Here is a 27,998-nt window from a genome sequence, read left to right as displayed (position 1 = left end):
AGGGCGGCCAGGCGCTCTTCCCCGGCGGAGGGCGGGACTCCTCCTGCCACGGTTGCCTACGGCTCAGCATAGAGAGCGGGCAGGCGACATCCGGTTCCGGTGGTGCTCGTCGTGCTCCCGTGAGAATGGAAGCGCCGGCGGCGGAGTGGGCAGAGAGGCTCTGCCGGCAGGTCAGGCGCCCGTGGCTCCCTGGAAAGGGGTGCCGGGCAGGCTGGGAGGGTGGAGGCCTGGGTGGGGGTCCTGCCCTCTTCCTCGTTTTCTGTCTCCTTCTGGTGGGCTCACATGACACACCCTCCACCACCCCCAATAGCATGACTGTCCTTTCTGGAATTCATCGCCTTTCTGTTCTCTTTGAAGTCATTGCCACATTCCTTTGCTAAATGAATAGATATGGGGGTTTTTTTTGGGGGGGGGGGTTGGTTCCTTTCTAAGACATCTTTTTGGAGAGGAGCCTCATCATTGAATGAATTCCTTGATGGCCCAGCAGAGTTTTTTTCCTGCTGAGCCACTGGGTTGCTGTGATTTTTCCGGGCTGTATGGTCGTGTTCCAGAAGTATTCCCTCCTGATGTTTCGCCCACGTCTATGGCAGGCATCCTCAGAGGTTGTGAGGTATATTGGAAAAACTAAGCAAGGAAGGTTTATATATCTGTGGAAGGTCCAGGGTGGGAGAAATAACTCTTGTCTGTTGGAGGCAAGCGCGAATGTTGTAATTAATCACCTTGATTAGCACTTAATGGCCTTGCAACTTCAAGACCTGGCTAATTCCTGCCTGATAGAATCCTTTATTGTTTCTTGGGTGTTTCTTTGTTAGGAGGCTACAGACTGAGGGAAGGCTTGTGTGTTGGGGAATATAGATGAGGAAACTGCACATTCCCTCATAACTGCCAATAAGTGGTGGTTCTGGAGCAGGCGTGGGCAAACTTCGGCCCTCCAGGTGTTTTGGACTTCAGCTCCCACAATTCCTAACAGAAGTTTGCCCATGCCAGTTCCGGAGACATCTTTCACTTTTACTTTAATAAAGGAAAGTCACTGCACTTTGCAACTTCCCTTTTCCCTTTCTCATGTTACTTGTACTGTTTGTCAAAGTTTTGCATAACAAGGCATTGCAATTGCCAACACCATACTTAGTTTTCCATATAGTTCTGCTTGATAGAAGAATTAACAAAACCCCTGACAATGTGGTCCTGTGTAACTGAAATTGCTCTTGTAAATGTGACCCACATGAGGTTTTTTCTTTGTTCTTCCTCTGTTAGCACTAACTTTGAAAACTTCAGTACTTTCTCAGTTTGCAAAAGCTAAGACATCATGCCCAACGCCAAACTGCTTCATGAATCAGGTAGCCAGCTGCTTTATTTATTCATAGTACAGTGAAGTTGTGCTCGCCAAGTAACGTGGCAGATGAGAGTTACAGCACCGGAAGGGCCACGTGCTTCTTGTTCTCCGATTTATTGCTCCATGAATAAGATACAATGTGTTTTCACTTTCAGTTTTATAACAGTGAATTGGTTTTGACATCCAGAACCAGTTGATCCAATTTGATCTAATCTTAAACAGGGTTGGGAATCATAAATCACCTTCAGATTATAGTTTATGAAGTTGATGCCCCTTCTTTCACCATAGTTAGGGTAAAACACCTTAAATTGAATGTAATATTCTGAAATCTTCCATGCTCCTTCATGCTGTGTCATTGGGGGTGGGGGTGGGGTGGGAAGAGACTAAGTCCAAGTCTTGTTACAGTGTTAACCCTAAATCGTTTAATTTCATGTATGCATCAGGCCATTGTCTTGGAAGCACAGTTCCGTAAAACTGTTGAATTGATCTCTACTGAATTGCTTAAAATTAAGCAGCAACTACTTTAAGAGTAGGTTAAACAAATATTGAGTTAGGATGAGCTGATCCCAAATGAAAACTTAATGTGCTGCAGTGTATAATCTCAGTGGTTTCTGTTAGGCAGGAGAATGCAGTCCAGTCTTTATTCTCATCCCTTGTACAAAAATGGCTAAAATATGTAATTTGTCATGCAGGTAGACATTATCATGAATAGTCAAATTGAGTGTATGGTATTGTCCATTAGTAGTTTTCCCTGTTAGACGTAAGTTCTAAAGATCTGCTAATGGCAGATATTTAGTTTTCCATTAGGTTAGGTACCCTTGTGCCTTGCAGATGTTTTGGCCTACATTTCTCATAACCCCTGATCATTTGCCTTTCCAGCTGGAAACTTACTCAAGTTGAAGTCCATAATATCTGTGGCATTTTTAAATTGAGATGCTCCTTTGAACCATCATATAATAATAATAATAAAACTTTATTTATACCCCGCCACCATCTCCCCAACGGGGACTCGGGGCGGCTTACATGGGGCCATGCCCAAGACAGTACAATATTACAAAATATAAAAACAACATATCAAAATACAATTAAACAATACAAGAATAACAATGCACAGTACAGAACAAAATCAAAAGCAAAAGCAACATAACATAACAAGGGCGGGCCGCATGGACACAAAGTTAAAACTCGGGGTAAGAAGAGATAAGAATAAAACCATGGGGAACAGGGACATGAGATAGTGAAACAGGCTAGAGGATAGATGTTGGGGGGAGTAACAAAGGAGGTATATGACAGTTACTCTCCGAAAGCACACCGGAAGAGCCATGTTTTTAAATCTTTCCTAAAGGCTAAAAGAGTGGGGGCTTGCCTGATCTCAATGGGCAGTGAGTTCCACAAACGGGGGGCCACAGCAGAAAAGGCCCTCTCCCTTGTTCCCACAAGGCGGGCCTGAGATAAAGGCAGTGGCGACAGGAGGGCCTCCCCTGATGATCGAAGGGCTCGGGCAGGTTTATGGTAGGTTTAGCTAGGTGACATGTCAAGACTTGGCAGCCAAGTATTTTTTGTCTTTTTGTTGCTGTCTGCTGTCAAATTGGCTTTAGCTCCTGGTACTCCATGAGTGAGATGCTTCCATGAGCCCCAATTATCATCAGTTTCCATAAGCTTTGGTAATACTGTTGGTCTTATATAGAGCAAAAGAGGAACATCACTCTCTCTCTTTTTTTTACTTTACAAAACTCTTACTACCTTGACTCAAACCCTTTGGAATTCCTACATTCCAACAAAAGGTATAACTAGAGTTGAGGCTAGGTGGAGCCTAAATTAAAAGTGAGTGGAGTTATAGGCATGATTCTTACTGTGGTTGAGTATATAGCAACAACAAATAACCAAGTCTTTTGCCTAAATTTGTGCAATATTGGGAAGATAGCGAGAACATAAATAACCAGAGTGGGAATTATAATGGAGTGTGCCACTGAGAGAATCTAGAAACCCAGCTGGAGGTGCAGTTATTTTCATGCTGCTTGTGGAGTAGAGGTTCCCCATTTATGGAGTAAGTGCAATTTTAGATATCAAGGTTAATAAGTAATTCTAATCAACATATTAAAATATATGTTGCAAGTGGAAGGTTTGTAGTGTGACCTGGAAAAATTACTGTTGTGATTTGTTTTATCATAGGCAATAAAATGACAACGTCACTAAAATTAAACTCACGATTCAGTATCCAGTGGTTTTTACTGAAGGGAAGAGTCAGATGGTGACAGTAAGGTCAAAATAATATATAGATTAGCTGGATAGTTAATATTACTGTTACAAGTATATTATTAGTTAACTTTTGGTGCTATACAGTTCTTTAAGAATAAGTTTAGTTTAATTTCTTGCTCTCTGGTCAGATTCTGGGATTGTCTGATTTTGGGTTTACCATGCTCTGCCAGCCATGTCTTTAACTGAACTTCTCACTTCATTGATGCCTCCAGTTAAAGACTACAAAAGGAAGGCCCCCCTGCCCTTTCAGGAAAAAAAAAACGCAAGTTCTGCAGTGCTAATTTTATTTCTCTTTCTAGGAAAAAGAAATCAAGTTTCTGACGGCTGAAATTGATCGTTTGAAAAACTTTGGATGTTTGGGAGTTTCTGCAAGTCTGGAAGGATTGCGAGAAGAGAATGCAAAACTTAAATATCGATTAAATGTTCTGAAAAAGGTATGGATTGTTCCCATGTTGAAAATATTCGTGATTGTTGTAACTCTTAAGAACTGTCATTGTGAAACAGCTGTGCTCATGAAATGCCTGAGGGCTTATGATTATTTGCTTTGGAAGGGTTGCCAGAAGAAAATGGGCTGTCGTGACAACACCAAGAATGGATGAAGTAGAGGTCTATGACCAGGAGCAGCAGTAGGAACTCAAAAGCTGGGAATTAAGAGAGCAAGTTGTGAGTCAAGAGCTTATGCAAGGAAGCAAGTACCAGGTCCAGAAGTAGCAGCTGAAAAACTGCGAGAAGAGTTCGTAAAAGAAGAGTCTAAGCCTGATGGCTGGAGGAGTCCATGATGTTAGTTATGCTATAACAAGGATGAATGGAGCAGTATCTGGTGGAGAAAATACACAATACTATGTGAGCATGTATCAAAGGAAAAGGGAAAATTGAGTGATTTAAATTGAGTGTTTTAAAATATAAAATCAGTAAATATGGAGCCACATGCAGTGCTATATCTAGAATTTAATGACGAAAAGAGAACCTAATATAGAGAGTACCTAAGCAAAGAAAAAGGACAATGGAAACTAAAAGGGAGGGATAAACTACTGGTTTCGTTACTTCCAATTACACAAGAGATTTATGAATGATAATAAAGTAGGATTTCCCCAGGGAAAATCAGAACTGGAGAACATTTTGGAGAAAGGGAAAAAATGACTAATTACCAGATTATACAGATACATTTTAGAATACAACTTAGAGGATAATCAAATAAAACCAATGATTTCATGGGCTAAAAGTTTAGAGAAAAATATTTATTTGGAAAAATGGGAATGTTTATGGAATAGAAGTTTTAAATTTTCGATAGCTGGGTCCATCAGAGAAAACATGTATAAAATGTTCTATAGAAGCTATATAACTGTGACTGATAAGCAAAATAGATAAATTCAATTGGGGAATGCTGGAGATGCAAAATACTTGAAGATATCTTCTATGCTTGGTGGACTTGTAGGCTGGTACAAACCTTTTGGGAAAAGGTAATCAAGGAAACAAACAAAATAATGACTAAAGGGGTTAAGAAAAACCCAATAATGTGCCTCTTAAGTTTAATTGGCAAAAATAAAATCAGCGAAGAAGACATAGAAATTTAATAATAAGAGTTTTGTAGCTGCAAGATTAATAATAGCAAAATCATGAAAGGGGGGGAAAGAGCTATTTATAAAGGACTGAAGAGGAAAATCATCAAATTATATCCAAATCGCCAAGCTGACCAATGGTATTAGAGGAGGAAATAATGAAGGCTTTGTTAGAAAATGGAAGCTTATGTTTGACTATTAAGAAAGAAAGACAAATGTAGATTTAAAATAGCAGCAAGGGGAAGTTATTAATATAAAGGGTAGATTTTAATGAGATCTTAGGTTTGCATTGATTGGTGTCGGAAGTCATGAGTGAGGGGAGTGAGTGTGGTAGACATGTATTTCTATTATGCATGTTTAATATATTTCCTTTTCTTTTACATTCTGTATATCATATTTATTACACAATAAAATTTATACAAATTAAAAAATATGGAGCCACATGCTTTAGAACTGCTTCTAGCCACCTGAAATATGGCTGTGGTTAACATAGCAAACACTTTCCCCCATGCAATTGCACTTCCTCTGCCTTTAGAATTAACTTAATGTAATGCCGTTTTAATGATATATTGAGAAATAAGACCCATGATAAGCTTACAAAATAATCACAGAATTGAAATAGAAGTGCTTACTTCTCTGTAACTATCTGTGGGCCCTGTTCTGTTTTCTTAGAGTGCATCTCTGCCATTTTTCAGAGTATACATCCAGGTAGTGCCTCTCATTAACCTCTCATTGTGATGCTAACCCCCATTATCATTCTGTGTTGGGGATCTGAGGAAATAAAATCATTAAGACATTAAACAGGTTTTCTCTGATAGTATTTTCAAGGAACATGGAATTATTTATTTATTTATTTACATCACTTTTACCCCACCCTTCTCACCTGGAGGGACTTAGGGAAGCTTAGAACAGTCAGCAATTATATTGCCCAAAATACATTCAATAAAACAGTAACAGAATCCATAAACAATAAAACAGTATCACATTAATTAAAACTCTATTAAACCATGAATTATAAAATTTGAAATGCATTTATAGTTAAATTTGTCCACTAACACCTTCGCATATGCCTTGATTCACGTCATATCAACCTCAGATGTTACTCCTCAAACGCTTGAGTACATAGCCATGTCTTCACAGTTTCCTGAAACCTAGGAGAGTCGGAGCTTGCTGAACACTACTGGGGAGGGCATTCCAGCCGGGGAGCCACCACCGAGAAGGCCCTGTCCCTCGTTCCCACCAGCCGCGCCTGCGAGGCAGGTAGGACCGAGAGCAGGGCCTCTCCAGATGATCTTAACACCCTAGTTGGTTCATAGGAGGAGATACGTTCGGACAAGTAGTTTGGGCCAGAACCGTTCATAGTTCTTCTCAGACCTGCTGTTTTACCAAGATGTTTGCAGTCATTTCTCGCCAATTCACTTGCCTAAGAAAGTGTGCATACTGCTTGGTAAAGTAATAAGGGTCATTTTAAATAGTGGCAGCAGATCTTCCTGTTAATTACTATATTTGTAAGTGTGTCTGTTGGTACTGAAGAGCTTCAGCGTACTGTGTTTCTGCACATCAGCCACACAAAGCAAGTAGAGAAGATCCTTTCTTTTTTTCAAGGTGATTACTTCACAGTTATTTTGAGGTTGCACCCTGTACTTGTTAGAGCAGTGATTCCCAAAGTGGGCGCTACCGCCCCCCGGTAGGTGCTGGAGTGATCTAGGGGGGCGGTGATGGCACCTATTAGGACACGTGGGCGGGGCCAGAGGAGGGGCGGGGCCTCTTCCCAAGTGCCGGAGACAGGGCTGAGCACCTGAGGCGCCTGTTAGGACACAAGGGGCGGAGCTAGAGGACTGGGAGTGGCTTCTTCCCAAGAGCCTGAGACAGGGCTGAGAATCTATACCTCTCCTGAGGCGCTTGTTGGGACACAGAGGGCGGAACTAAGGAAGGGGGCGGGGCTCCTTCCAAGAGCCCAAGACAGGGCTGAGCCTCTGTATTCCTCCCCCGAGGCATTTGTTAAAACACAGGGGCAGGGTATAGAGGTCCAGCCCCGTCAGGCACTTGGGAAGAGGCCCCTCCTCCTCCTCTAGCCCAACCCCTGTGTCCTGGCAGGTGCCGCAGGACTGGGATAGAAGCTCAGCCCTGTCTCAGAGCTTGTAACTCCGCCCATCCCAGTCCTGGCCTCCCATTTGTGGCCCTGCCCACCTCCTCCTCCCAGCCCTGCATCTTGGACTGGGGAGAGGCTCAGCCCCGCCCTCATGAGCAGGAACCACGCCCACCCCTCTAAGCCACACACCCCTTTCCAGAGGGCACTGAGTAATATTTTTTCTGGAAAGAGGGCGGTAGGCCAAATAAGTTTGAGAACCACTGTGTTAGAGAAAGACAGCAGCTTTTTGGAGCAATGAAGCACAGATGTGTAAAGAAGTGTTTTTCTGCTTGTTCCACTCAGAAATTACAGAATCATTAGGGCTTTAATATTCTTTGGGCACCCAAAGCATGGCATATTCCTGCAGAGCTTTTCTCCTCTTAACCAAAGAAAAATGAATTAGATCTCAGAAAATTATCTGTACAAAAGTATGCACGTGCTTCTGAAATATCCTTTTAAAGTAAAAAATACAATATAGTGTCTATAGAGCTGGTGATGGTCTGTTGTTAATGTCATAAACATGGACTACACTACATTGAAACTCCCCAGTTAGATAGAAAAACAACTTATTTTTATATTTTTCCCTTTAGAGCCTTCAAGAGGAAAGGAACAGAGGACAACCATCAAAAGGCATGATTAACATCAACAGCCGCCTCCAGGACATCTTTGGAGCAGCTATTAAAGCTGCATATCCAGATCTAGAAAACCCTCCATTGGCAGTGACACCAAGTCAGCAGCCCAAGTTTGGGGATTACCAGTGTAACAGTGCTATGAGCATCACTCAGGTAAGTGGTAGTGTGAAAATGTTTTTGTGATAATATACGATTATATCTCAAACAGCACAACTTTAGCTGATGAGGATAATCTGGCTGAGTTTAGGAAGATTGCTGTAAATAGTGGGTCTAACTGGGAACATCACACATGTTGTATTGGGAAGTTCTTTTCCCATTGAGACCAAACACACAATTTTAGGGTTGTTTTATAATTGTTGTTCCATTGCTTACATTGTCACATTTGTGTGAACACAGTGCAGATTATTTTTTAAAAATTGAAATACAGGAAATTAGCTATATGTATGATTTAATAGCTTTTTTCAGATATCGTTTCTATGCTTTATAGACCACTATGTAAGCTTAAGCAGGGTCTTTCCTGAACATTTATGGATATTTATTTTGAATTTGCATATTCTGCTTTTTCTTGCAAAGTTCACAGTGATAACGCAGCCATAACGCAGTTATGTAAAAAGGAAGCAGACCACCAAAAACAAGAAAACTAGTGATCCTACTAAAAATAGCATCAGTAAAAATATAAATACTGGAAAGATTACATTTTAGTAATGGTAAGTCTAACAATGTAACCGTGTCTTTAAATATCGAAGGTACATATTGACACTCTGGCAGAAGGCCTAAAGGTTGGAGGAGGAATGAAGTCTTTCACAAGGTAGTTTGAGCCAAGGCATAATTTTTCAGACCTTTCATTTCTCCCAACCATATGTGTGGGTTCAGAACTAAGAAGTGGGCTCTTTCTTAATCATACATTTTAGGCAGGCATCAGAGGATAAACGAGAATCAGACTCCAAGGCAGGATGGGTTTTTAAAAAGGGCAATCCACAGGTGGCACTTTTCAGCACCCTCTGATGGCCCTGAGGAATGTTGGAGCTTCCTCCAACAGTCTTTTAGGTCAAAGGGGACTTTTAAAAGAACCAAAATGTGGCTGCTTTCTCTTTTTGCAAAAAGACTTATTCTGGGTTTAATACGAGCTCCAAGATTACACCGTTTTCTCTCCTCGAGGCCTTAGAAGGTTTAGGAAGGGCATTTTCAGATGGATGTATGGGTGAGAAATGTGTGCTTCCAGTCATTGCTGACCTAAGGTGATCAAATAAAAGGCTTTTCCTTGCAAGATTTGTTCAGAAGGAATTTGTTTTTGACTTCCTCTAATCCTGAAGTTTGCTCCATGGGTCTCCTGTTCTCCAGAGTCATAATCCAACACTCAAACCACTGCACCATGTTGATGCTCTCTCTCGTCTCTTTCTAATTTTGAATGACAGGAGACCCAGTAACATGAATCAACTAGGAAGTTGCCCATATTGTCAGCAAAATGGGTGCTTTGAGACGATAACACTCTATTCAACAGTGATCGAGATTCCATTTCATAGAGCCAAAAATGATTTTGAATTCCAAGCTCCTTTAGAAGCAACAGCAATCTTGCCTTAGGTCAGTGGATCTCAAGCTGTGCGTCCCCAGGTGTTTTGGCCTACAACTCCCAGAAATCCCAGCCAGTTAACCAGCTGTTAGGATTTCTGGGAGTTGATGGCAAAAACATCTGGGAACCCACAGGTAGAGAACCACTTCTCTAGGGCATAATTAGATAAAGCATCCTGCAGCCTCCAACAGTATCTTATGATCTGTGGTCCCTCTTGATTTCATTTTCTCCTAGTTAAAAAAGTGGGATAGACTGAACTGCTCTTCCAGAAGCTCTCAAGACCAGCAGATTGTCTCTCAAATACATTATTTGACTTCAATAACATTTTCCATTGGTAGATTAAAATCATTTTATGTTCCCAGCCAGGCTCCATGCTACATTCCTCAGAAGATGGTAGAATTTTTAGCTGGCAAGCTGGCCTAGCAGAGGCTGTCTTCCAAACCACACTGATTAGTGCCAGCCCACAGTCTCTCGCCATGAACCTCTTTGGGAGAAACAGCCCTACAAACCCATATTCTCTTCTTTGCAGAGCTCATTAGCATATGTGTCCGGTTGTCAGCCAGCCCAGCACAATCGAGCAATGCCTTTTAAAATATATTTTGACCGCCACTTTACCCCAATTAGGTTGCTGTTAGGAGTTGTGTCCGGTGCAGGTTTCTCAATGTCTTTATTGTCTTTGTACCTTGATATCATAGGACCTTCCCAGAAATCTCTCTGGAGAGAGGCATAGACAAAAGCGGCTTTATACACTGCCTCTACACTTACATGCTTTTTCAGATCTTTGCTTGCCATCATATGCTTTCAAGATACATTATTATTCTAGTTATTGTTTTTCTATTCTTCTGCATGCACTGTCTGATAATTAATTTCGTTGTAATGAATTTCACTAACCTTGAGACTCTGGAGTCCATGGTAATTTAAAACAATATCTGTTCATATAAAAATAATTCCCCCTCAGTTGCCTCAGAGAATGTGAATAAAACTTGCTGACTATCATAAAGGCTAACTAGTCAACAAAACAAATAACATTTTTTTTACCCAAGTAAAATAAATGAAGGATTTGCTCTTTTCTGGAGTTTCCTGTATAACTTAGATAACTTTGGAGGTTCTTAAAATAGCACACCCCTTTTGTGGCCATGCATTCAGGACTGGGATCTGTAATCAATAAATATTCTAAAGGACATTTGTGTTCATGTTTTCAAAATGGTGAAGAGAGAGAGAATGCGATTGCTTGCGGAAGCAGGCAAAAGCAAGCAATGTACGCTCAAACGAACAGCCTTCTGGTCCCTCCAACTGAGAGTGCAGGGTATGCTAATGAGTGTGTAGAAAGACAAAACACATTTGTGATGGCTTTTTCCTCCTCATTGGCAGCTCGCATGGAGAGGCTGCCATCTGACACGTACACCCCTCTCTTTCTTCGGAGATGATATTCTGGAAACTAAGCAGTGTATTGGAGGGGATCCTCTTGCTGTTGAATCACTTTTTATAAAGTAATAATTCAAAATTGGAAGCATAGAACAGTCTGCCTTTGTCTTTAGAAAGCTTTCTATTTTATTCACTTCTCCAGAAATTGTATTCACAGCAGTATGAAATAAAATATTCTAGATGTATTCAATATATGAATTCTACAAAATTTTAAATACAAATTAAAAAGAAATGGTAGCATTGGAAGAAAAACCAACCAACCACGTTTCAGCACTAACCAGATCCATTTTGCAGCAAGTGCTATCAGTAGACCAAGGTCTGCTTCAATAAAAAGATGAGACAACAGAAAGGAAGCCAGTGTGCCCCCCTACTCTTTTGTAAGGAGTCCTAGAGTTATGAAAATATCACCCAGTATTTCTCATGAAGAAATGTTGCATCTGTTTGGGGTGTGTAGTAGTCATCATGCACTCTCAGACCCAGAAAACACTATGATCGGTTTGCCTAGGATTACTGTAAGTTGGAAATGACTTGAAGGGACACACAGCAATGAAGTGATCATTGGAAATGAAATACAAGTCCCTGGAAATTGCACTCAGAATAATCACTTGACCTGTTCAGTAAGAGTAAATAACAGCAGTTATTCACTTCTTTTTTCAGTGTTGTAGAAACACGATACATATACAATAAATTAACCTTCCAATGTGATTGTTTATTTAATTATTATCTTTGTAAGGTTTATCTGATCAGATTTGTCAATCAGACCAGTTTTGCTGAGAGGGTTGCTAAGGTTGCCATTTTTGCCGCAACTGCTTCATGTGCCTTGAATTCTGGCCGCAGTATTCTCTTTTTCCCCGCGTGAGCAATTGCATTCAGACACTTTTCTGTGTTTTCCAGATGCTGCTGAAGACAAAGGAGCAAAAAATAAGCCCGCGAGAAATTGCTGACAAGATTGCCAGAAACATTCCTGACAATGAATGCATTGAGAAGGTCGAAATTGCCGGTCCTGGTATGATTACTCCTTACTTGCCTTATGAGAACATCTCAATTTGATATTACAAGTATTATGATTAGAAGACTATTATAATATAAGTATGATAAAGAGTTTTGGGACCTTGAGAATTGAATTGCAAGAGACATGCAAGAGATTGCTGCCAGTATTAGGAATTTGGACATGTGTCACTGTGTCATTCCCTTTACATAAAAGGGAATATTTGATATAATATCTTAACTTAAGGATAATTCATTATGTGAAATTCAGTTGTTTGTGCTGAATACAAAATATGATCAACCTCTGAATTTTGCAGAAGCGAACAGCAAAAAAATACTTAGCAAGGCAAATACAGTAGAGTCTCACTTATCCAACACTCACTTATCCAATGTTCTGGATTATCCAATGCATTTTTGTAGTCAATGTTTTCATTTAGGACTAAAGGGCGGGGCTGGGGCGGGGCCTCTTCCCAAGAGCTCGAGACAGGGCTGAGCCTCTGTATTCCTCCCCTGAGGTGCTTGTTAGAACACGGGGGCGGGGTATAGAGGTTCAGCCCCGTCAGGCACTTGGGAAGAGGCCCCTCCTCCTCCTCTAGCTCCGGCCCCTGTGTCCTGGCAGGGGCCGCAGGACAGGGATAGAAGCTCAGCCCTGCCTCAGAGCTCGTAACTCCGCCCATCCCAGTCCTGGCCTCCTATTTGTGGCCCCGCCCATCTCCCCCTCCCAGCCCTGCATCTTGGACTAGGGGAGAGGCTCAGCCCCACCCTCTTGAGCAGGAGCCACGCCCACTTCTCTAAGCCACACACCCCTTTCCAGAGGGCGCTGAGTAATATTTTTTCTGGAAAGAGGGCTGTAAGCCAAATATGTTTGGGAACCATTGGTGTACATGATATTTTAAAAGTTCTATAGCAATGTCTGATGTATGGGACCAAATGGGGAAGGAATGGATACTATGCTTGTGCCCACCAACTTATATGTTATAACTGAGTTAGATGCTGCCAAGTTTTGTGCAGCAGCATTTAAAATCTGCCAGGTGATGACTAGCTCCAAAACTATCAACTAACTCAAATATAAATCAGTGCTCCCCCTCCCCAGTCCCCCTAGACTTGTGCCCTATATGCTCCTACCCCTTTATCAATCTCCCTCCCTCGCTATCCCCTTCTAGTCCCTTCCCTTTTCTAAATAGTTTTTGTGCTCTAGCCTTCAATATACCTCTATTTTTTAACCTTTTAGATTTTAACGTACAATGCTTTTATAAGTCTGTACCCCACTCTCCTTATGCTGGTCTATGAACATAATAAAGGTTTGATTTGATTTGATTCATATTTGTGCCAATTGATAACTAGCTTTATTTCCCAGAAGCTTGCTGTGACCAGCAGCTAATAACTTGCACTGGTCCACAGGCCACCATTTTGAGTGATATTGTTCTATATAGAATTGTGAGTATGAAGTGAGTTGCTTAATGAAAAAGAAGTTACTTTATTGAGGCAGATTTCAATATCGAGGTCAGCAGTTATGTATCTGTTTAGGTGTGGCACCAAGGCACCATTGTGAGTTGATTAGCAAAAGCTCGTTCGAGGTAACTCAATTCTGATCAAAGTGGTTTAGGGAGCAATTCATAGTTTCATGTGCTAAAGTGATCTTTACTGTGACTGCAGATATCATTTTACTTGACTAGAAATGATTCTGGAGTCTTGTGTGCTGTGCAAACTGTTTGCTTAGTACAGAGTAGATAAAAGTTTTCATATGTCTGTGCCTCTTGCAACTAATCATGCTTATTGAATTTCTCTGAAGGTTTTATCAATGTACACCTGAAAAAGGATTTTGTATCCAGACAGCTGAGCAGTTTGTTAGTGAATGGAGTTCAGCCTCCTGCTATTGGTGAAAGGAAAAGGGTATGATAATTAATTATGATTATTGTCTCTTTAAGTGCTGATGATGAACATTTATTATATTTTTATTTAACCAAATGTGAATGCCTACTTGGTGAATGTACTTTTATCTGCAAATGATCAAGAACTTGGACCTAAAGTGCCACCACACTGCATTGGCTGTGCATATATGAGAGCTTTTTGAGCTCCTCTCTGTCCATCCTTGGAGAACGCCTTCATTTCTCAACATTTTGTGTAGTCCTCCAAAGCATCACTCCAGGAATTGTGTTTGCTTGAAAGAAAAGTTAATTGTTCTCCTTCCACCCAGTTGTGCACATAAAAGTATTTTATGAATATATATTTGTTATGTCTTTTCCTTCTTTGGAGGCTTTTAAACAGAGGCCGGATGGCCATCTGTCGGAGGTGCTTTGAATGTGATTTCCTGCTTCTTGGCAGGGGGTTGGACTGGATGGCCCATGCGGTCTCTTCCAACTCTACTATTCTATGATTCTATGATTGAATGGGTCAGATTTAACTTACAGAGACCCTTGAATGAGACTCCCATTCATTGAGTTCCCTGATCAGTTTTTTCAAACTCAGGACCATGTCTTTATTGATTCAATCCACTTGTAATATGGACTTTGTCTTTCCCTTCAACCTTACCAAGAATTATTGTCTTTTCTAATGAACCCTGTAATCTCCTAATATGTGCAAAGTACATTAACCTTAGTTAAGTCATTTCACCTTTAGTGAGTGAATGAACAAATTTGTTTATTTCAGTCACAGAGTGGAAATGTCTTTTGGTGCACATTCTGGCTTAATTTGCTTTCAGTCACCTTTTTTTTTGTTCTTTCAGTACCCATGGTGCCTAGGTTTCCTCCCCTTTAGCTTACCTTAGAAGAATTGATGTGGAGAAATGCTATGCACTTGGCAGTAATCTAGCATCACTTGGATGTTATGAATAATGATTACATTATACATTGTACACAACTCCCCATTTACACTACTGACATGTATATTTTCCACAATATTTAGTAAATGTGCATAGCAGCCAGTGTTTATTCACATTGTTCATTCACTATATATGCCTGCATACATAAACAGAGGTACACTCTCAAAGCAAAATGTCTACTCTATATAAACATGTATCCACATATGCACACATAAATGCTGGTGTTATAAAAAATATATCAAACATTTTGTGGTGAACTTTCTTTTCATCTCTTGTCCATAAAGGTGGTGGTTGATTTCTCCTCTCCTAATATTGCCAAAGAGATGCATGTTGGTCATCTACGGTCAACTATAATTGGGGATAGCATGTGTCGTCTCTTTGAATTTGTCGGTTATGATGTTCTAAGGTAAGTCTTTCATAGAGGAGTGGTAGGAATATTATATGTGTTTAAATGTTCATTGCCATTCTCCCTGTGGAATAATATGAAAGTATTATTACAGAAGTGTTATTATTTTATTATGTTTGCAAATAGGCACATGCATGCAGTATCCCAGCTGTCCTTCTGATATCCTTAAGTTAGCTGTCTTAAACTGAGTCAGGCCAACCAAATGTGAATGCCCACTTGATGAATGTACTTGTGTTTGCAAATGATCCAGCCCAGGATTTCAAGTTCTGACAGAGTTCTCCAGGATTTAAGAAATGATTCTTTCAAACTGGAATAGTATAACTTGCTTTAGAAAAATATTTTTGAGAAACTCCTTAAATGATTTGTTGCATGATCTTTAAGCCCAATAGCTGTAATTTCTTAGAGCACGTTTTCCTGTGATTTTTTGTAGTTGTTTACGTAGAATGTATCTGAGGACGGCATGAATCTTGTTCATGTAGTCATTTTTTCTCAAACATTTTATTTGTTTTGTGCTCTTTAATGTCCAGATTAAACCATCTAGGAGATTGGGGCACTCAGTTTGGGATGCTGATAGCTCACCTGCAGGATAAATTTCCAGATTATCTGACTGTATCTCCCCCCATTGGAGATCTCCAAGCTTTTTATAAGGTATGCTTTACTTTAAATATACAGGTGCCCTACTCTCAAATGTTGCTAGGCAACACAACATTGGGATTTTATAAGCACAACCTGGAAGATTATTCTCTTATGAACATTGTATTCTAGTGGGAAACTTAAGTCGTAGAGAGCACATTACTGTCTGCTCTCCCCATTTGCTGCAGTTTAGTGCACAGGACCCAAACCACAAGTGAAAGTGAAAAACAGCAAATAAAGGGATTGTGGGATGTTTTTGTACCTTCTCTGAATGTGAAAACACTTCTCTAGATCTTTCCAGGACTTCCAACATGACTCTATGGTCAGCTTCTGCTGGAAGCTGGACACAGAATTGAATTGGAGAAATTAGAGACTTCTGGAGAGGTGTTCTCTCTAGAAATCTCGCCACCCTCACTGGATGAAATTGATCATAGAGTCACAGTGACATGAATGCTTTTGGTGTACACCAAAATTGTGTGACATCTTGGTAAGCAAGAAGGAAAGCATTGCAAAGATTTTCAATGGCAAATGGCTCTATCATGGTGGCAAAACCATAAATAAATGTGTAGCTGATTTTTTAATCATTTGGTGCATGCTCCTTAGGGCAGCAAGGTTGATTTTATTCAGTAGGAAGAAAAATACCTGCTAACAAATTCTGCACACACATTTCCTGTGACTTGAACAAACAAAAATCTGATTCCAAGCTTATATAAAGAGAGCTTGAGCAAAATTGTATTTGATATCTCTGCCCCCTTGTTTCTGAGAGCATTGTATTTGAGACAGTACATTTGATTCTTCTCCTGAACTGGTGGCCCAGCAGTTTGGTGCAGCTTGTCCTTGATAAATTTATAATGAATGAGATGTGCATAAGATGCAAAGAGTTGTTTCAAACCGACTGCTATGATGTAGTTCTGGTCCAGATGAGCAAACTTTATATTTGGGGGTCACTTCTTCCCCCTCCTGCCTCTGCACTTTGATCACCTTCTTAGCATTAGATTTGAACTGGCAGACAAAAACATCTCTCATTTGGAACTTCATTCAGATGCTTCTGCTCTCCCAATGAAAGCAATTGGCTACTGAAAGAAATAAGATACTCAATACTGTATCTTCAATATGGATAGTCCCCAGGATCTGCGGCTTGCTTAGCTGTGAAACGTTGTCTCTTATGGGATGATCTGTTACTGGATGTGGAGTAGAGGCAGCTCTGCTGTTTGGGAGTAGCAATGCCCCTTTTAATACTTTGGCTATCAGTTTTGCTCAGTTGAAACGTATCATTGGAAATGAGGAAGAAACATTTGACAGCTGGTAATGTGTATTCTTTTTAATGCAGGAATCAAAAAGAAGATTTGACACGGAGGAGGAGTTCAAGAAGCGTGCATACCAGTGTGTGGTCCTGCTGCAAAGCAAAAATCCAGAATTCATTAAAGCTTGGAAACTGATCTGCGACGTATCCCGGCAAGGTAATACTTTGGAATATCCCATCCCTGCATTTTTAAAGATCTTTTTGCTTGCCAAATCGGTTGGTCCAGGCTGCTTTGGAGTATTTAAGAATGCAACGTGGAAATGATATGCTCACCCAGTATAAGATCTCTTGCTTAGTGGATTATAAATGCACCTCTGTTACAAAGAATGACAAATGATAATACAGATGTTGCTTTTGCTTCACCTGCTTGTTTCATTGTTGCCATTGGAAAGTTGCTTAGGCAAATGGGTGCTCTGGGGACATTTTGTTTGTAGCCATATAGAAGGGCTATTGGGTTTTAATGTTTGCCAGGTATCCCATAGAATAATGAAACTTGATTCTGTTAGGGTTTTTTGAAGGATGAGTATTATCAGATTATTCTAATTATTAGTAATGTACTTTTTCTCAGCTCTTTATCACACCATATTACATTTTCTGCCTACTAAATTACTCATAAGACTAAAGGTTTCTGTGATATGAATTGTATGGTAAATTTAAATATTGGAAATGCTATCTGGGTATTAATTAAAACTGAAAGTGTCATGGAAGCAGGAGGACAAAGTAATTTACATCCTGCTATGTAACACTAAGAGACGAAATGGAAATGCCCTTGAGGAATTGGGCCAATTATTGTATAATTACAAGGAACCCAAATATAAGGAACTAGATTATATCTGACCTTGGGAACCAAGCAGGCTGCCTTCTTGAGTGTAAACTCCATCAAAGTCAGTTCTCAATAGAGAAATTGTAGCCTTAAGTGACCTAATACTGTATTAAAATGTTCTGATGAGCTATATCTCAAGCTGGAAACCATTCTCTGTAGACTTCCATTTCTATATTTTCTATGAAATTATTTGATTATTTTTTGCAAATGACCAGTATCTTAAGTTCTTAATTCTAATTTTGCTTCATCATTTGTTTTCACTCCTTTTTATGATTAGAATTCCAAAAGATCTATGACTGCTTGGACATCTCCTTGGTAGAGAGGGGAGAATCATACTATCAAGATATGATGCCAGATATTGTGAAGGAGCTTGAAGAAAAAGGTAATGGTTTTGTGAATTCCCGTTGGAAGTAAAACAACTTAACCATTTTCTTCACCATGATTGTCAGTGATGCTCGCCAGGATTTCTAAAATCTTCAAATAAGCTTTATTTTTTAAATATGGCTACATGAGATATTGAGTTTCAAACTTTTCTGGGTTCTTTTCTATTAAGTGTTTTCATTTGTGTGTCAGTTTTTGGTCCAAAAGCAGCAACAGCTTTGCTTTCCAAGCGTTAATCTAGTTTGTCATTGATTTCTCTGTGGTTACCAATAATTGACTCTCTCTCTTCAGGAGTTGTGCAGCTGGATGATGGCCGAAAGATTGTGTTTGTCCCAGGCTGTTCCATTCCCTTGACCATTGTGAAATCTGATGGAGGTTTCACCTACGACACTTCAGACTTAGCAGCAATAAAGCAAAGGCTGCTGGAAGAGAAAGCTGATAGCATAATATATGTGGTAGATAGTGGTCAGGTGAGTTTCTCTGGTGTTTTGTATTTCTTCATTTTTCAGGTGGTAGTTTTGTTTCGGAAGTTTTTGTTGGTTTTTAAATGGGGAAGCAATTATAAGTGCCACGTGGATATACAGTGATGGGTCTTTGACAATGTATCCTTTTATCTTATGGCACAAGTCTCAATACTTATAAGTTACATAGTTGTCATCTACTGAACAAACCTCTTTTAAATGGTACCTTCTGCAATCACATAAGTTTTTTTTTTCTGACAGAGGCAACTATAAATTAATATAATAATCGAGATGACTAAAGCCAGATGTCTATAGGCCTCCTTCCCCATGTATGAAAAAATTCTATGATTATATCAATGCCAGTACCTTGCTAGGTGCATGTTTGAGAGTTATACCCCCTGTTGTTTTGTCTTGCAGTCTGTGCACTTGCAAACTATATTTGCAGCAGCTCAAATGGTTGGCTGGTATGACCCCCAAGTGACCAGAGTAGTTCATGCGCCGTTTGGAGTGGTGTTGGGAGAAGACAAGTAAGTTCACAAATACAGCGTTCCCTCACTTATCGTGGGGGTTAGGTTCCAGGACCAGCCGCAATAAGTGAAAATCCACGAAGTATAAATCACCTCCTTCTCCTCCTGTTGCTGCTTGGGCTCCTTTTCTCTCCCTTTGGCTTCTCCTTCCTCTCTTCCTTAGGCTGTAAATTGTAATTTTTAATGATTTATAATATTCTTTTAGAGTTTATTGAAAAACCACAAAACAGCGAATCTGTGAAAAGTGAACCGTGAAGTAGTGAGGGAACACTGTAATTTATTCTGCATATAGGAGATTATATGCTAACCTCCAGAAGGGTTGGTGTTCTTTACTAGAGATTGGTTAATTTATAATCATAAAACATCACTTTTGTGCTTTAAATCGTTTGCCCTGATCTGTTGTAAAACTATATATGCAGGCACATGAGGAAGTTTGGATTTTCTATGATCCCTTATGCTGCGTCAGCAATTTTTCCAGAATATTTCCCACATAGGGCCCGGATTGGTATCATGGTTCTTCAAGTTTTGTTGAACTGCAGCTCCTGTCATTCTTCATTGCGGATTTGGGGTCCTGTGGGTTGCAGTCCAAACATTTGGAGAGCCATGCCAGTTTGCTCTCTGTTCTAGAGATATAGAGAGGAGAGCTGTGGTCCACAGAGCACAACTGGACTTCAGCCTGATTTCAAATAGAGCAAAGTATTAGTTGTGCAGTCCTCTAAAAGCAACATATTTCTAGCTCGGCCTGTACCAATCACTAGTGTGAGCTGCATTTGCCATCAGCTGCAGCTGCAAATGACTTTTCAGTGGTCCCTGAAAGAAAAGGGGCATGGAAGGAGCCTGAGGGTGATACTGAGAGAAGCACTTCAGTAATTCCTCCGCCTAGCATGGAGCTGTACCTTACTTCTTGCATATTTATGTTGCTGTGTTTATTTTAAAAGACCATGTTAAAAGTGAGTGAATCCCTAAGGGACCGTGGATATATTTTTTTCACGTTGAAATAATCTTGAAGGAAATAGTTATAACCAATTGTAGCAGTTGGCTTTGAGTTGATGAATAGAGGGCTTGCAGATAAACGAAGTCTCCACCATCTCTTGGAAATGAGCTTCTCAAATTAGAAATTGTATATGCTGGAATGATGTGAGCTGCAAAGACTTGGGGACCAGCAAGGGAACTTCAGAGTTACTTGCTCCTTTGCTGGTTTCTGAGTCTTTTTCTCACAAGTGTCTTTCTAAGCAGGCCTCCCTCTCTTTCCTAACTCCATAGTCTTGCTTTGAAGCACATTCTGCATACTTGGTTGTTATTTACTCATTGTCTCCTGTGCTTAAGTATATTCCACCAAAACTAGGCAACCACTACAGGTTTCTGTGTTGTATGCTCTGAAACATCATTGTTGACATTTAGTATTGATATATCTTTCCCTTTAGGAAAAACTGTTATGCCAAAACAGTTGTGCAGTGCTTTCATCCTTGACAAACATATTAGAATTCTGAACTTGCCTGACCATCTGTCCAATATGTATAAGGCATTTTAGTGGATATGATTTAAAATACCAGGATTAGTTGTGGTTACAAGTTGTGAATTTTTCTCTTCATCTTCTCTTTCCCATTCCACCCTTCTCTATTTGTCATTGACTCATCCATCCTTCTTTCTCACTTTGGTGATCTTTTAAGTCTTTTTGTTCTTTTCAGAATATTTTCTATGTTCCTAATGAGTCTGGTTATTATTCATTCTATGTAATGGGGGAAAGCATATAAATGCAGTACTGTTTGTAATCCAGCAGTGATATTTTAGGAGTACAACACAGAATTATAATGTATGATTTTGGCCTTGTTTGAATACATGCAATTTAGAGGCTGCCTGCACAGAAAGAAAAGCACTACTGCTTATTTTAAAATCCAGTCAATTCCATTTTCGTTTGTTAAGATGCCAGCATCAAGCTCTGTATTTGGGGTGTCACATCCATAACAGCAAAAGACCAGGTTTTTTGCATCTGGAATATAGAATTCTATTTGACCACTTATGTTTCAACTTAGGAGAGTCACCATGCTTATCTTTCATCACTAGGAAAAAGTTTAAAACACGTTCTGGGGATACAGTACGGCTGATTGACCTACTTGAAGAGGGACTAAAGCGATCAATGGACAAATTGAAGGAAAAGGAAAGAGATAAGGTAGTCATGGGTCTCTTTTTTTCCACAATGCCAAAATAGAGGTAGTCTTCCATTGTCTTCTAGAGTCTACTCTTGGGAAGGAGTTGGTTGACAATCATTACTTATTTGACCCAATTTATATTATTATTATTATTACTACTACTACTATTTTAGAGATTTTTACCCCACTCAGCTACAAAGACACCCAGAGTGGCTTACAAAATGTTAATTTGCCCTCAGGCTTACAATCTACAAAATCAATTAATTGACCTTACCTGAGGGGCTGATTTTAATACAAATGGTTTCCACTTGTAACTCTCCCACTGTTTATTCCATCTAACTTTTGAAAAAATTCTTAAGCAGATGGAAATTATGGGAAACAATATAATGAGGAAAATTTGCTATTCCACTGGTCCTGGGGAGTAGACTTCACAGCTGACATTTAAACAAACTGTCCATGAATTTCCCAAGGTGAAAATTGGGAACAGAGACAGCTGGGGATCATTCTTATTCCCATAGTTATACAAAATACATGTGTATCCTGGTAAAACTGAATAAACTCAGTGTGAAAAATTCATGCACATGAAAAGCAAAAAACAAAACAAAGCCTAAGACTTTATTCTTTTAACAAGGTCAGAGTAGGAAGCAAATAAATCACTCTTCACTCCCCAGTTCTTCTATCTGAGCTGTCAGAATTGCAAAGCCCAGTTAAGAAGACAATAATGTGCTTGTACTCCAGCAGAGGGCAGCAGAGCAGAGTGAAAGTTTGAGAGATCTGTTTGTATGTCAATAATACTTTGGGTATCACTTTCATTCATTTGGGTACAATTTTCTGAGTTGATGAGTCCTCTGCAGTGATTGAACACCCTATAAACACATACAAAAACGCTATGATAGTACATTTCTGTCTTACATGCAATTAAGCAAGATGAGCTTTCTTACTGATTTATTTGAAAGTTTTTTTGTTTCTCTCCTCCATACAGTGATGTCTCAGGAGATTGATATCCAATAAATGCCTGGGAGATGAACATTGGATAATGGCAGTGGAGGGTGGGGATTCAAAATAAGTGATCTACCTATATCATACATAGATGAAGTACAGCAAGAAACTCAGATATCAACATTACATTATTTGTAAAAATTAAATCAGATTAATTTTAGTGTAAGAGTTTCTTACATATTCAACTCACCCATTCCACCCATTTTTGGCTTTGTGCTTTGTTTAACAGCCTTGCTAAAGTGCAGTGCATTTTCTTTTCCTCTGCAGGTTCTTACGCCTGAAGAATTGAAGGCAGCCCAGACTTCGGTTGCCTTTGGCTGCATTAAGTATTCAGATCTTTCCCACAATAGAATAAATGATTATATCTTCTCATTTGACAAGATGCTGGATGACCGAGGAAATACTGCTGCTTACTTACTTTATGCCTTCACTCGAATCAGGTATGCCTGGCTATCTCATTTAGTGCCTGTGCTGAACTGAGACATGATAATAACTACATTTCTGAAGCTAACACTTTACATTGGGCAGGACTCAGGAATGGGCTTTTGCTGGAAGAACAGTGGGCTCCAGTGAAAGACATCCTCATTGCAGCCCCTGTGCACAACCAATAGCAAGTTTTGGGATGCTTTGAGTGGTGCCAGGGAAGAGAGTTCAGCCAGCAGAACACTTGGGCTTATTCCCATGTAATATTTGGCAGTGTTTAATGTCATGAAGTCAACAACCCTCCTCAGCACGGCTCTTTGATTGAATTTATTCTTCTGTAAAACAACTTATGAGAGAGATCAGTTCTGTAGGTTTGTTCTTAAGTTGAATTCATATATAAGTCAAAACAGGTACATTTTTAAGCATACCTCCAGCCAAAATATATATCTTTTAAAGTTTTGGATAACATAGGGAAGGATTCACACCCTGTGGCATTTGTTTTGCTGTCTATGCCCCTGTTCAGCTGTGGAATCTCTTTTCCGAGAGACTTTAAAGAAATTTCAAGGGTTTGGGTTAGCCTTCAGACATATAGTAGAAACCTCATGTATAGGAAGCTGCCTTAAGTGTTAAGATTACTGGTTGGTAGTAAATGTGGCCAGTAATGTTTCTGACTGGCTTATGAAGGCATCAGGCAGAAACTTTTCTCAGGCAGAATTTGACATCTTGGAGACACCAATATGAAGATAAGTCTCCATCCACATACATGTGTTAAATGTGTATACAGGCAGTCCCCAAGTTACAAACAAGATAGGTTTTTATTTATTTACTTATATCCCGCCCTCTCTCTCGTGTAGAGGGACTCCGTACTGCTAACAATCGACAGCAATTTGATGATGTTCAAACATGACAATATCAACTCAAAATACATAGCAATCATTTATACAAAGATTAAAACGACTAGTAGGTTCTGTAGGTTTGTTCTTAAGTTGAATTTGTATGTAAGTTGTGGCAGGTACTTTTTAAAATGTAAATCCAGACAAATATATACCATATATCTTTTAACTCTGGATAGCATACGGAAGGGCTAGCATCCCCGTGGTGTTTGTTTTGCTGTCTATGCTCCTATTTAGAAGATTTCACTTCACTTTCTGTCTCTTGTGATAATTAAATTTTGATAAATTTGGCTTGTTGTGGAAACAAGGATTGGTGATAAAGCTTCAGTAGAGAAACCTTTTCCCCATGAAAACTTTTCAAGAGTGAATTTCCCTTCCAAGGGGTAGATTTCTCTCACTTCCTGTTGTCTCAGCCCTGTTCTTAACTAAGAGTCTTCCTTCTTTCTTTCTTTTTGTCTCTATCACCTCCTCCTCATCCTGTAATAAAACTGCCAATTCTGCACCGTTCACATTTGAAGGAGAAATTTTGGTTACACAGCTCTTCCTTTTTCATTGCCTCTGGGTTGCCTCTGTCGTCTCCTCCTCCTCCAGTGGAAAAAACCACCAATTCCCTGGCATTCATTTCCCTCACTTGTGAGGAAGTAGTGTAGATTCACCATAAAGTTGTTGTGGGAGTCTTCATAGTGGAGCTAAGTTTTTCCCTCACAAATGAGGGAAAAGAATGATACAGAGTTGGCAGTTTTTCCCTCTATAGGAGAAGGAGATGACAGGCAACCCAGAGGCAAAGAGAAAGGAAGAGCATCGGAGGCAAGAGCTGAGTGTCTTTTTTCACTCTGAAAAGGACTGCAACTTGCCATCATGTTGAGGGGCAGTGAGGAAATTGAGGCTAATCTGCTTTGCTGCTTTCTCTGAGGGAAAGGAATGAATTGCTAAAACCTATCTGCAGCCCTGTTGCACAGGCCTGATCTGTCATATGTGGTGGTTATTTTTGTTTGCTAATGTTCAGTTGTAAACTGCTTTGGCTTTTCCTATCTGACTTTCTTCAGTAATCATTCCAAGTCTGTTATTTTCTGCTAGCAGTATGATGCCATCTGCATATCTTATTTTGTTGATGTTCCATATCGCAATTTTAATGCCTTCCTGCAAGTCTAATCCTGCTTTACTTATGATATGTTCAGCATACAGATTAAATAGATAGGATGATAAAATGCAGCCTTGCCTGACCCCCTTGTCAATTGGAAACCATTATATTTCTCTGCATTCTGTCCTGACGGTAGCCTTTTGTCCTGAGTACATGTCATCAGGATAATCAAATATTGTGACACTTATTTCTTTAAGACTAGCCAGTTTTTTATGATTGGTCAAAGAATTTGCAGTAATCTATGGAGCACAGGCTAATTTCCCCCCCTGAAATTCTTTGCTGCCTCCCACAGTCTCACTAACACATGTGACAAGGTCTGCAGGGTTTGGGGGACTTTCAGTAGATGCAAGTTGGAACCCATAAACTATCATTTATTGCCTTTGTTTTAAAGCAGGTCTACATGACCTGTGGCCCTTCAAGTGTTTAGGACTCCAATTCCCAGAAGCCTTAGCTTGTCCAATGGTCAGGAATTTTGGGAGCTGAAGTCCAAACCATCTTGTTTTTGGCATGGTTTGGTTTAATTCAGTGACTCCTTTCTACTTGGACAATGAAGAACATCATATTCTTTTGAGTCTTCCTCTTGAAAGACCTTGCCCCCTGCTATCTGCTTTGGGGATTTGTGGGGATGTCTGAAATAAATGGACTGAGATGTAAAAAGGGAGGAGGATTTTGTGAAAATAGCCTTCCTTCCCTGTCTGCTGATGGTTTTGAGCAGCAGACTTTTGCTCAGCTAGTAGTTTACTGGATCCCAATAGAAGATGGAAATTGAAATGGAACAGGATGAGGAAGAAGAATGTATTTTATAGAAAAAGTAAATCTTTTTTTCTTTATGCCCTTACCACTTGCACTCTGTATAACGGATATTTATAGAAAGTCTAGCCTTGACTGTTCTAGAAGAAGAGTAGGCAACTATGCAGGACACTAGACCACTCTTCTACTCCTAAGTCCTAGCAGTCCCCACACACACAAAATGCACCACAAACTTGGATTTCTTTTAGTTTTTCCATCAAAGGTAATCATGTCACTTATTATTATCATTTTAAAGGAAAAACAAGGAAAAGAAGGCATGTGTGCAGAGTTGTCTGGCAGATTAATATGATACACTGCAATGTGAAAATAAGGGTAAACCCTTCAGAGAATTTCCCTTGAAAATCACACTTTTAAATGGGGTTCTGATGGGAGATTTGGGGACTGTCCAAGTGTGATCCAAGGGCTATACATCCCTGCTCTGGAATCTTAATTTGGCACTTGTTTCTGTGACAGATCTATAGCAAGGCTAGCCAGTATTGATGAAAAGACCCTCCAGACAGCAGCTAGGACAACAGAGATCATACTGGACCACGAAAAGGAATGGAAGCTGGGAAGATGTATTTTGAGGTTTCCTGAGATTATTCAGAAAATCCTGGATGACCTTTTACTGCATACCCTTTGTGACTATCTCTATGAGCTGGCCACCACATTTACCGAATTCTACGACAGCTGCTATTGTGTGGAAAAAGACAGGCAAACTGGTGAGTGCTTACTTCTTTATTTTAAAAGGGAGGTGGGTCAGATGGCTTTGGCTCCTGGGTTGAGGGGAACAGATTTTTTTAAAAAAATCATTCACTCTCTCCTACTGTAAAACTAGGTCCTCCTTTTATTGCTGGACTAGGATTGGGGGAGGGGTGTGGGGTCTCCAAGAAAATATATCATTTCCCATTTCCATCTCTAGAAATACCACTTATAATTTTTCTGTTGCCTGAAATTCTGAGAAAGTACTCATCCAACATAGGGGCATCTGGTACTCTGGAGAGAAAATGGCTGATTCTCATCTGTCAAACTCAAAGCACAGGAATTAACATAGTTCCTCTGTGCCTGCAGTTTGCTTATTCATATACAACAACATATATGCTCTCTAGGAATTTTCTAGCTCATCCAGGTAATTCTGTGACATGTTTCTGCCAGATGTTCTCATAAAGCCACCCTGCATGATCTAGTAAATTCCTAAAGACTGTCTTCCGGGGTGAAGTGGTAACTTCAGGAAGTTGTTCATTTCAATAGGACTTCTTATGTGTACTGTGTGCATGCTTGTCATGATGGCATGGGGTCACTTTGATTACATGTAGGCTGTTTGATCTAGTTACTGAATAAGAGGACAAAACTTTTTACCCAGTGAGAAGGAATCATGTCAATGCAAAATAAGCATATTTAGAGAAGTGGTGGTTAGTCATCTGCATTGCTCAGGCAAGAGAATAATACATTGCAGTTATAAAAACAAGCTACATATTTGAATCCATGAAATTATAAAAGTAAAATTAACTGAAATTCTATAAGTTTTAGAAAATATTTCAATTTTCAAAAAGATTTCTCCCCTGGGGGAGAAGAGCGGTATATCAGTTAAATAAATAAATAAATAAAATTAAGTATTAAAGCTAGATCAGTATAGAGGAAGGCGAGCTGAAAGACAGAAGGAAGGTAGTTCACATAGAGCTCATATCTTTGGCAGGGCTCCATGATTTATTTGTACAGCACCATGAACCTTTAAAAGTTAAAATAAGCAGCCAATATTGGATCCTGAAAAAAACAGGAAGCCAGTGGAGTGGCTTCAGCAGTGGAATGACGTGATTGAAACAACATGCCAAAAATAACCTTTGCAGATTGTTAAATAGAAAACAGGGAACTAAAATGAGAAATTGGAAGCCAGTCTTAAGAAAATTACAGTAATCAATATGGAGAATGACCAACAGATGAATAAAATCTTTGTGATGTCAGTAGACAAAAATGCCCTGATTAGGGCAAAATAACCAGAGCTCAGTGTGAGGAACAAAAAACAACGTGCTGCTGATCTGAGAGCAAAATGTAGGTGTATATGCTGCTTTTGCCAGTAAACTTAATGACCTGTGTGCACATCCAGACCCTCTCACCTTATGTCCCATTGTCTCTTCTCTCCAGGTAAAATAGTGAAAGTGAATATGTGGCGAATGCTCTTATGTGAGGCAACTGCTGCTGTTATGGCCAAAGGATTCGACATCTTGGGAATCAAGCCCGTTCAGAAAATGTAATGTCCTGGATTTTTTTATAGATTTGTCAGCATTTAAGCAGTTGGCAATCATGGCTTCTTATTAAAATATAAAATAAAAGCAATGAATGCTGAAGTTCCGT

At 39.8% G+C, this 27,998-nt stretch overlaps 1 protein-coding gene across 4 annotated transcripts; it reads left to right on the top strand.

Moving 5' to 3' along the window:
* Positions 1-14: 14 nt before the first annotated feature.
* On the top strand, positions 15-27,991 carry rars1 (arginyl-tRNA synthetase 1). Of its 4 annotated transcripts, XM_016995069.2 has the most exons (16): positions 90-170; positions 1,255-1,337; positions 3,892-4,026; positions 7,873-8,067; positions 11,804-11,915; positions 13,689-13,789; positions 15,002-15,123; positions 15,651-15,771; positions 17,087-17,216; positions 18,160-18,264; positions 18,555-18,733; positions 19,142-19,251; positions 21,316-21,421; positions 22,668-22,840; positions 26,121-26,368; positions 27,789-27,991. In XM_016995069.2, the coding sequence occupies exons 2-16, from the start codon at positions 1,329-1,331 to the stop codon at positions 27,896-27,898; spliced, it is 1,956 nt and encodes a 651-aa protein (XP_016850558.1). In that variant the 5' UTR covers positions 90-170; positions 1,255-1,328; the 3' UTR covers positions 27,899-27,991. The 4 variants fall into 4 exon arrangements, with proteins under 4 accessions (XP_003215170.1, XP_016850558.1, XP_062826549.1 ...); XM_003215122.4 differs by lacking the exon at positions 1,255-1,337 and having other exon boundaries at positions 15-170; XM_062970479.1 differs by lacking the exons at positions 90-170; positions 1,255-1,337 and adding an exon at positions 569-610.
* The last annotated feature ends 7 nt before the right edge of the window (positions 27,992-27,998 follow it).

Source organism: Anolis carolinensis, chromosome 2, assembly GCF_035594765.1.
Source record: "Anolis carolinensis isolate JA03-04 chromosome 2, rAnoCar3.1.pri, whole genome shotgun sequence".
Taxonomy (NCBI): domain Eukaryota; kingdom Metazoa; phylum Chordata; class Lepidosauria; order Squamata; family Dactyloidae; genus Anolis; species Anolis carolinensis.
Note: the sequence above shows the minus strand (reverse complement) of the source record. Positions and strands in the feature narration are given on the sequence as shown.

Bases quoted from the DNA above. Each gene is read 5' to 3' on its own strand.
- rars1 (XM_003215122.4), top strand. From the start codon at position 126: ATGGAAGCGCCGGCGGCGGAGTGGGCAGAGAGGCTCTGCCGGCAG. The intron at 4,027-7,872 runs GTATGGATTGTT...TTTTCCCTTTAG, and splicing joins GATTAAATGTTCTGAAAAAG to AGCCTTCAAGAGGAAAGGAA. The intron at 15,124-15,650 runs GTAAGTCTTTCA...TTTAATGTCCAG, and splicing joins GTCGGTTATGATGTTCTAAG to ATTAAACCATCTAGGAGATT.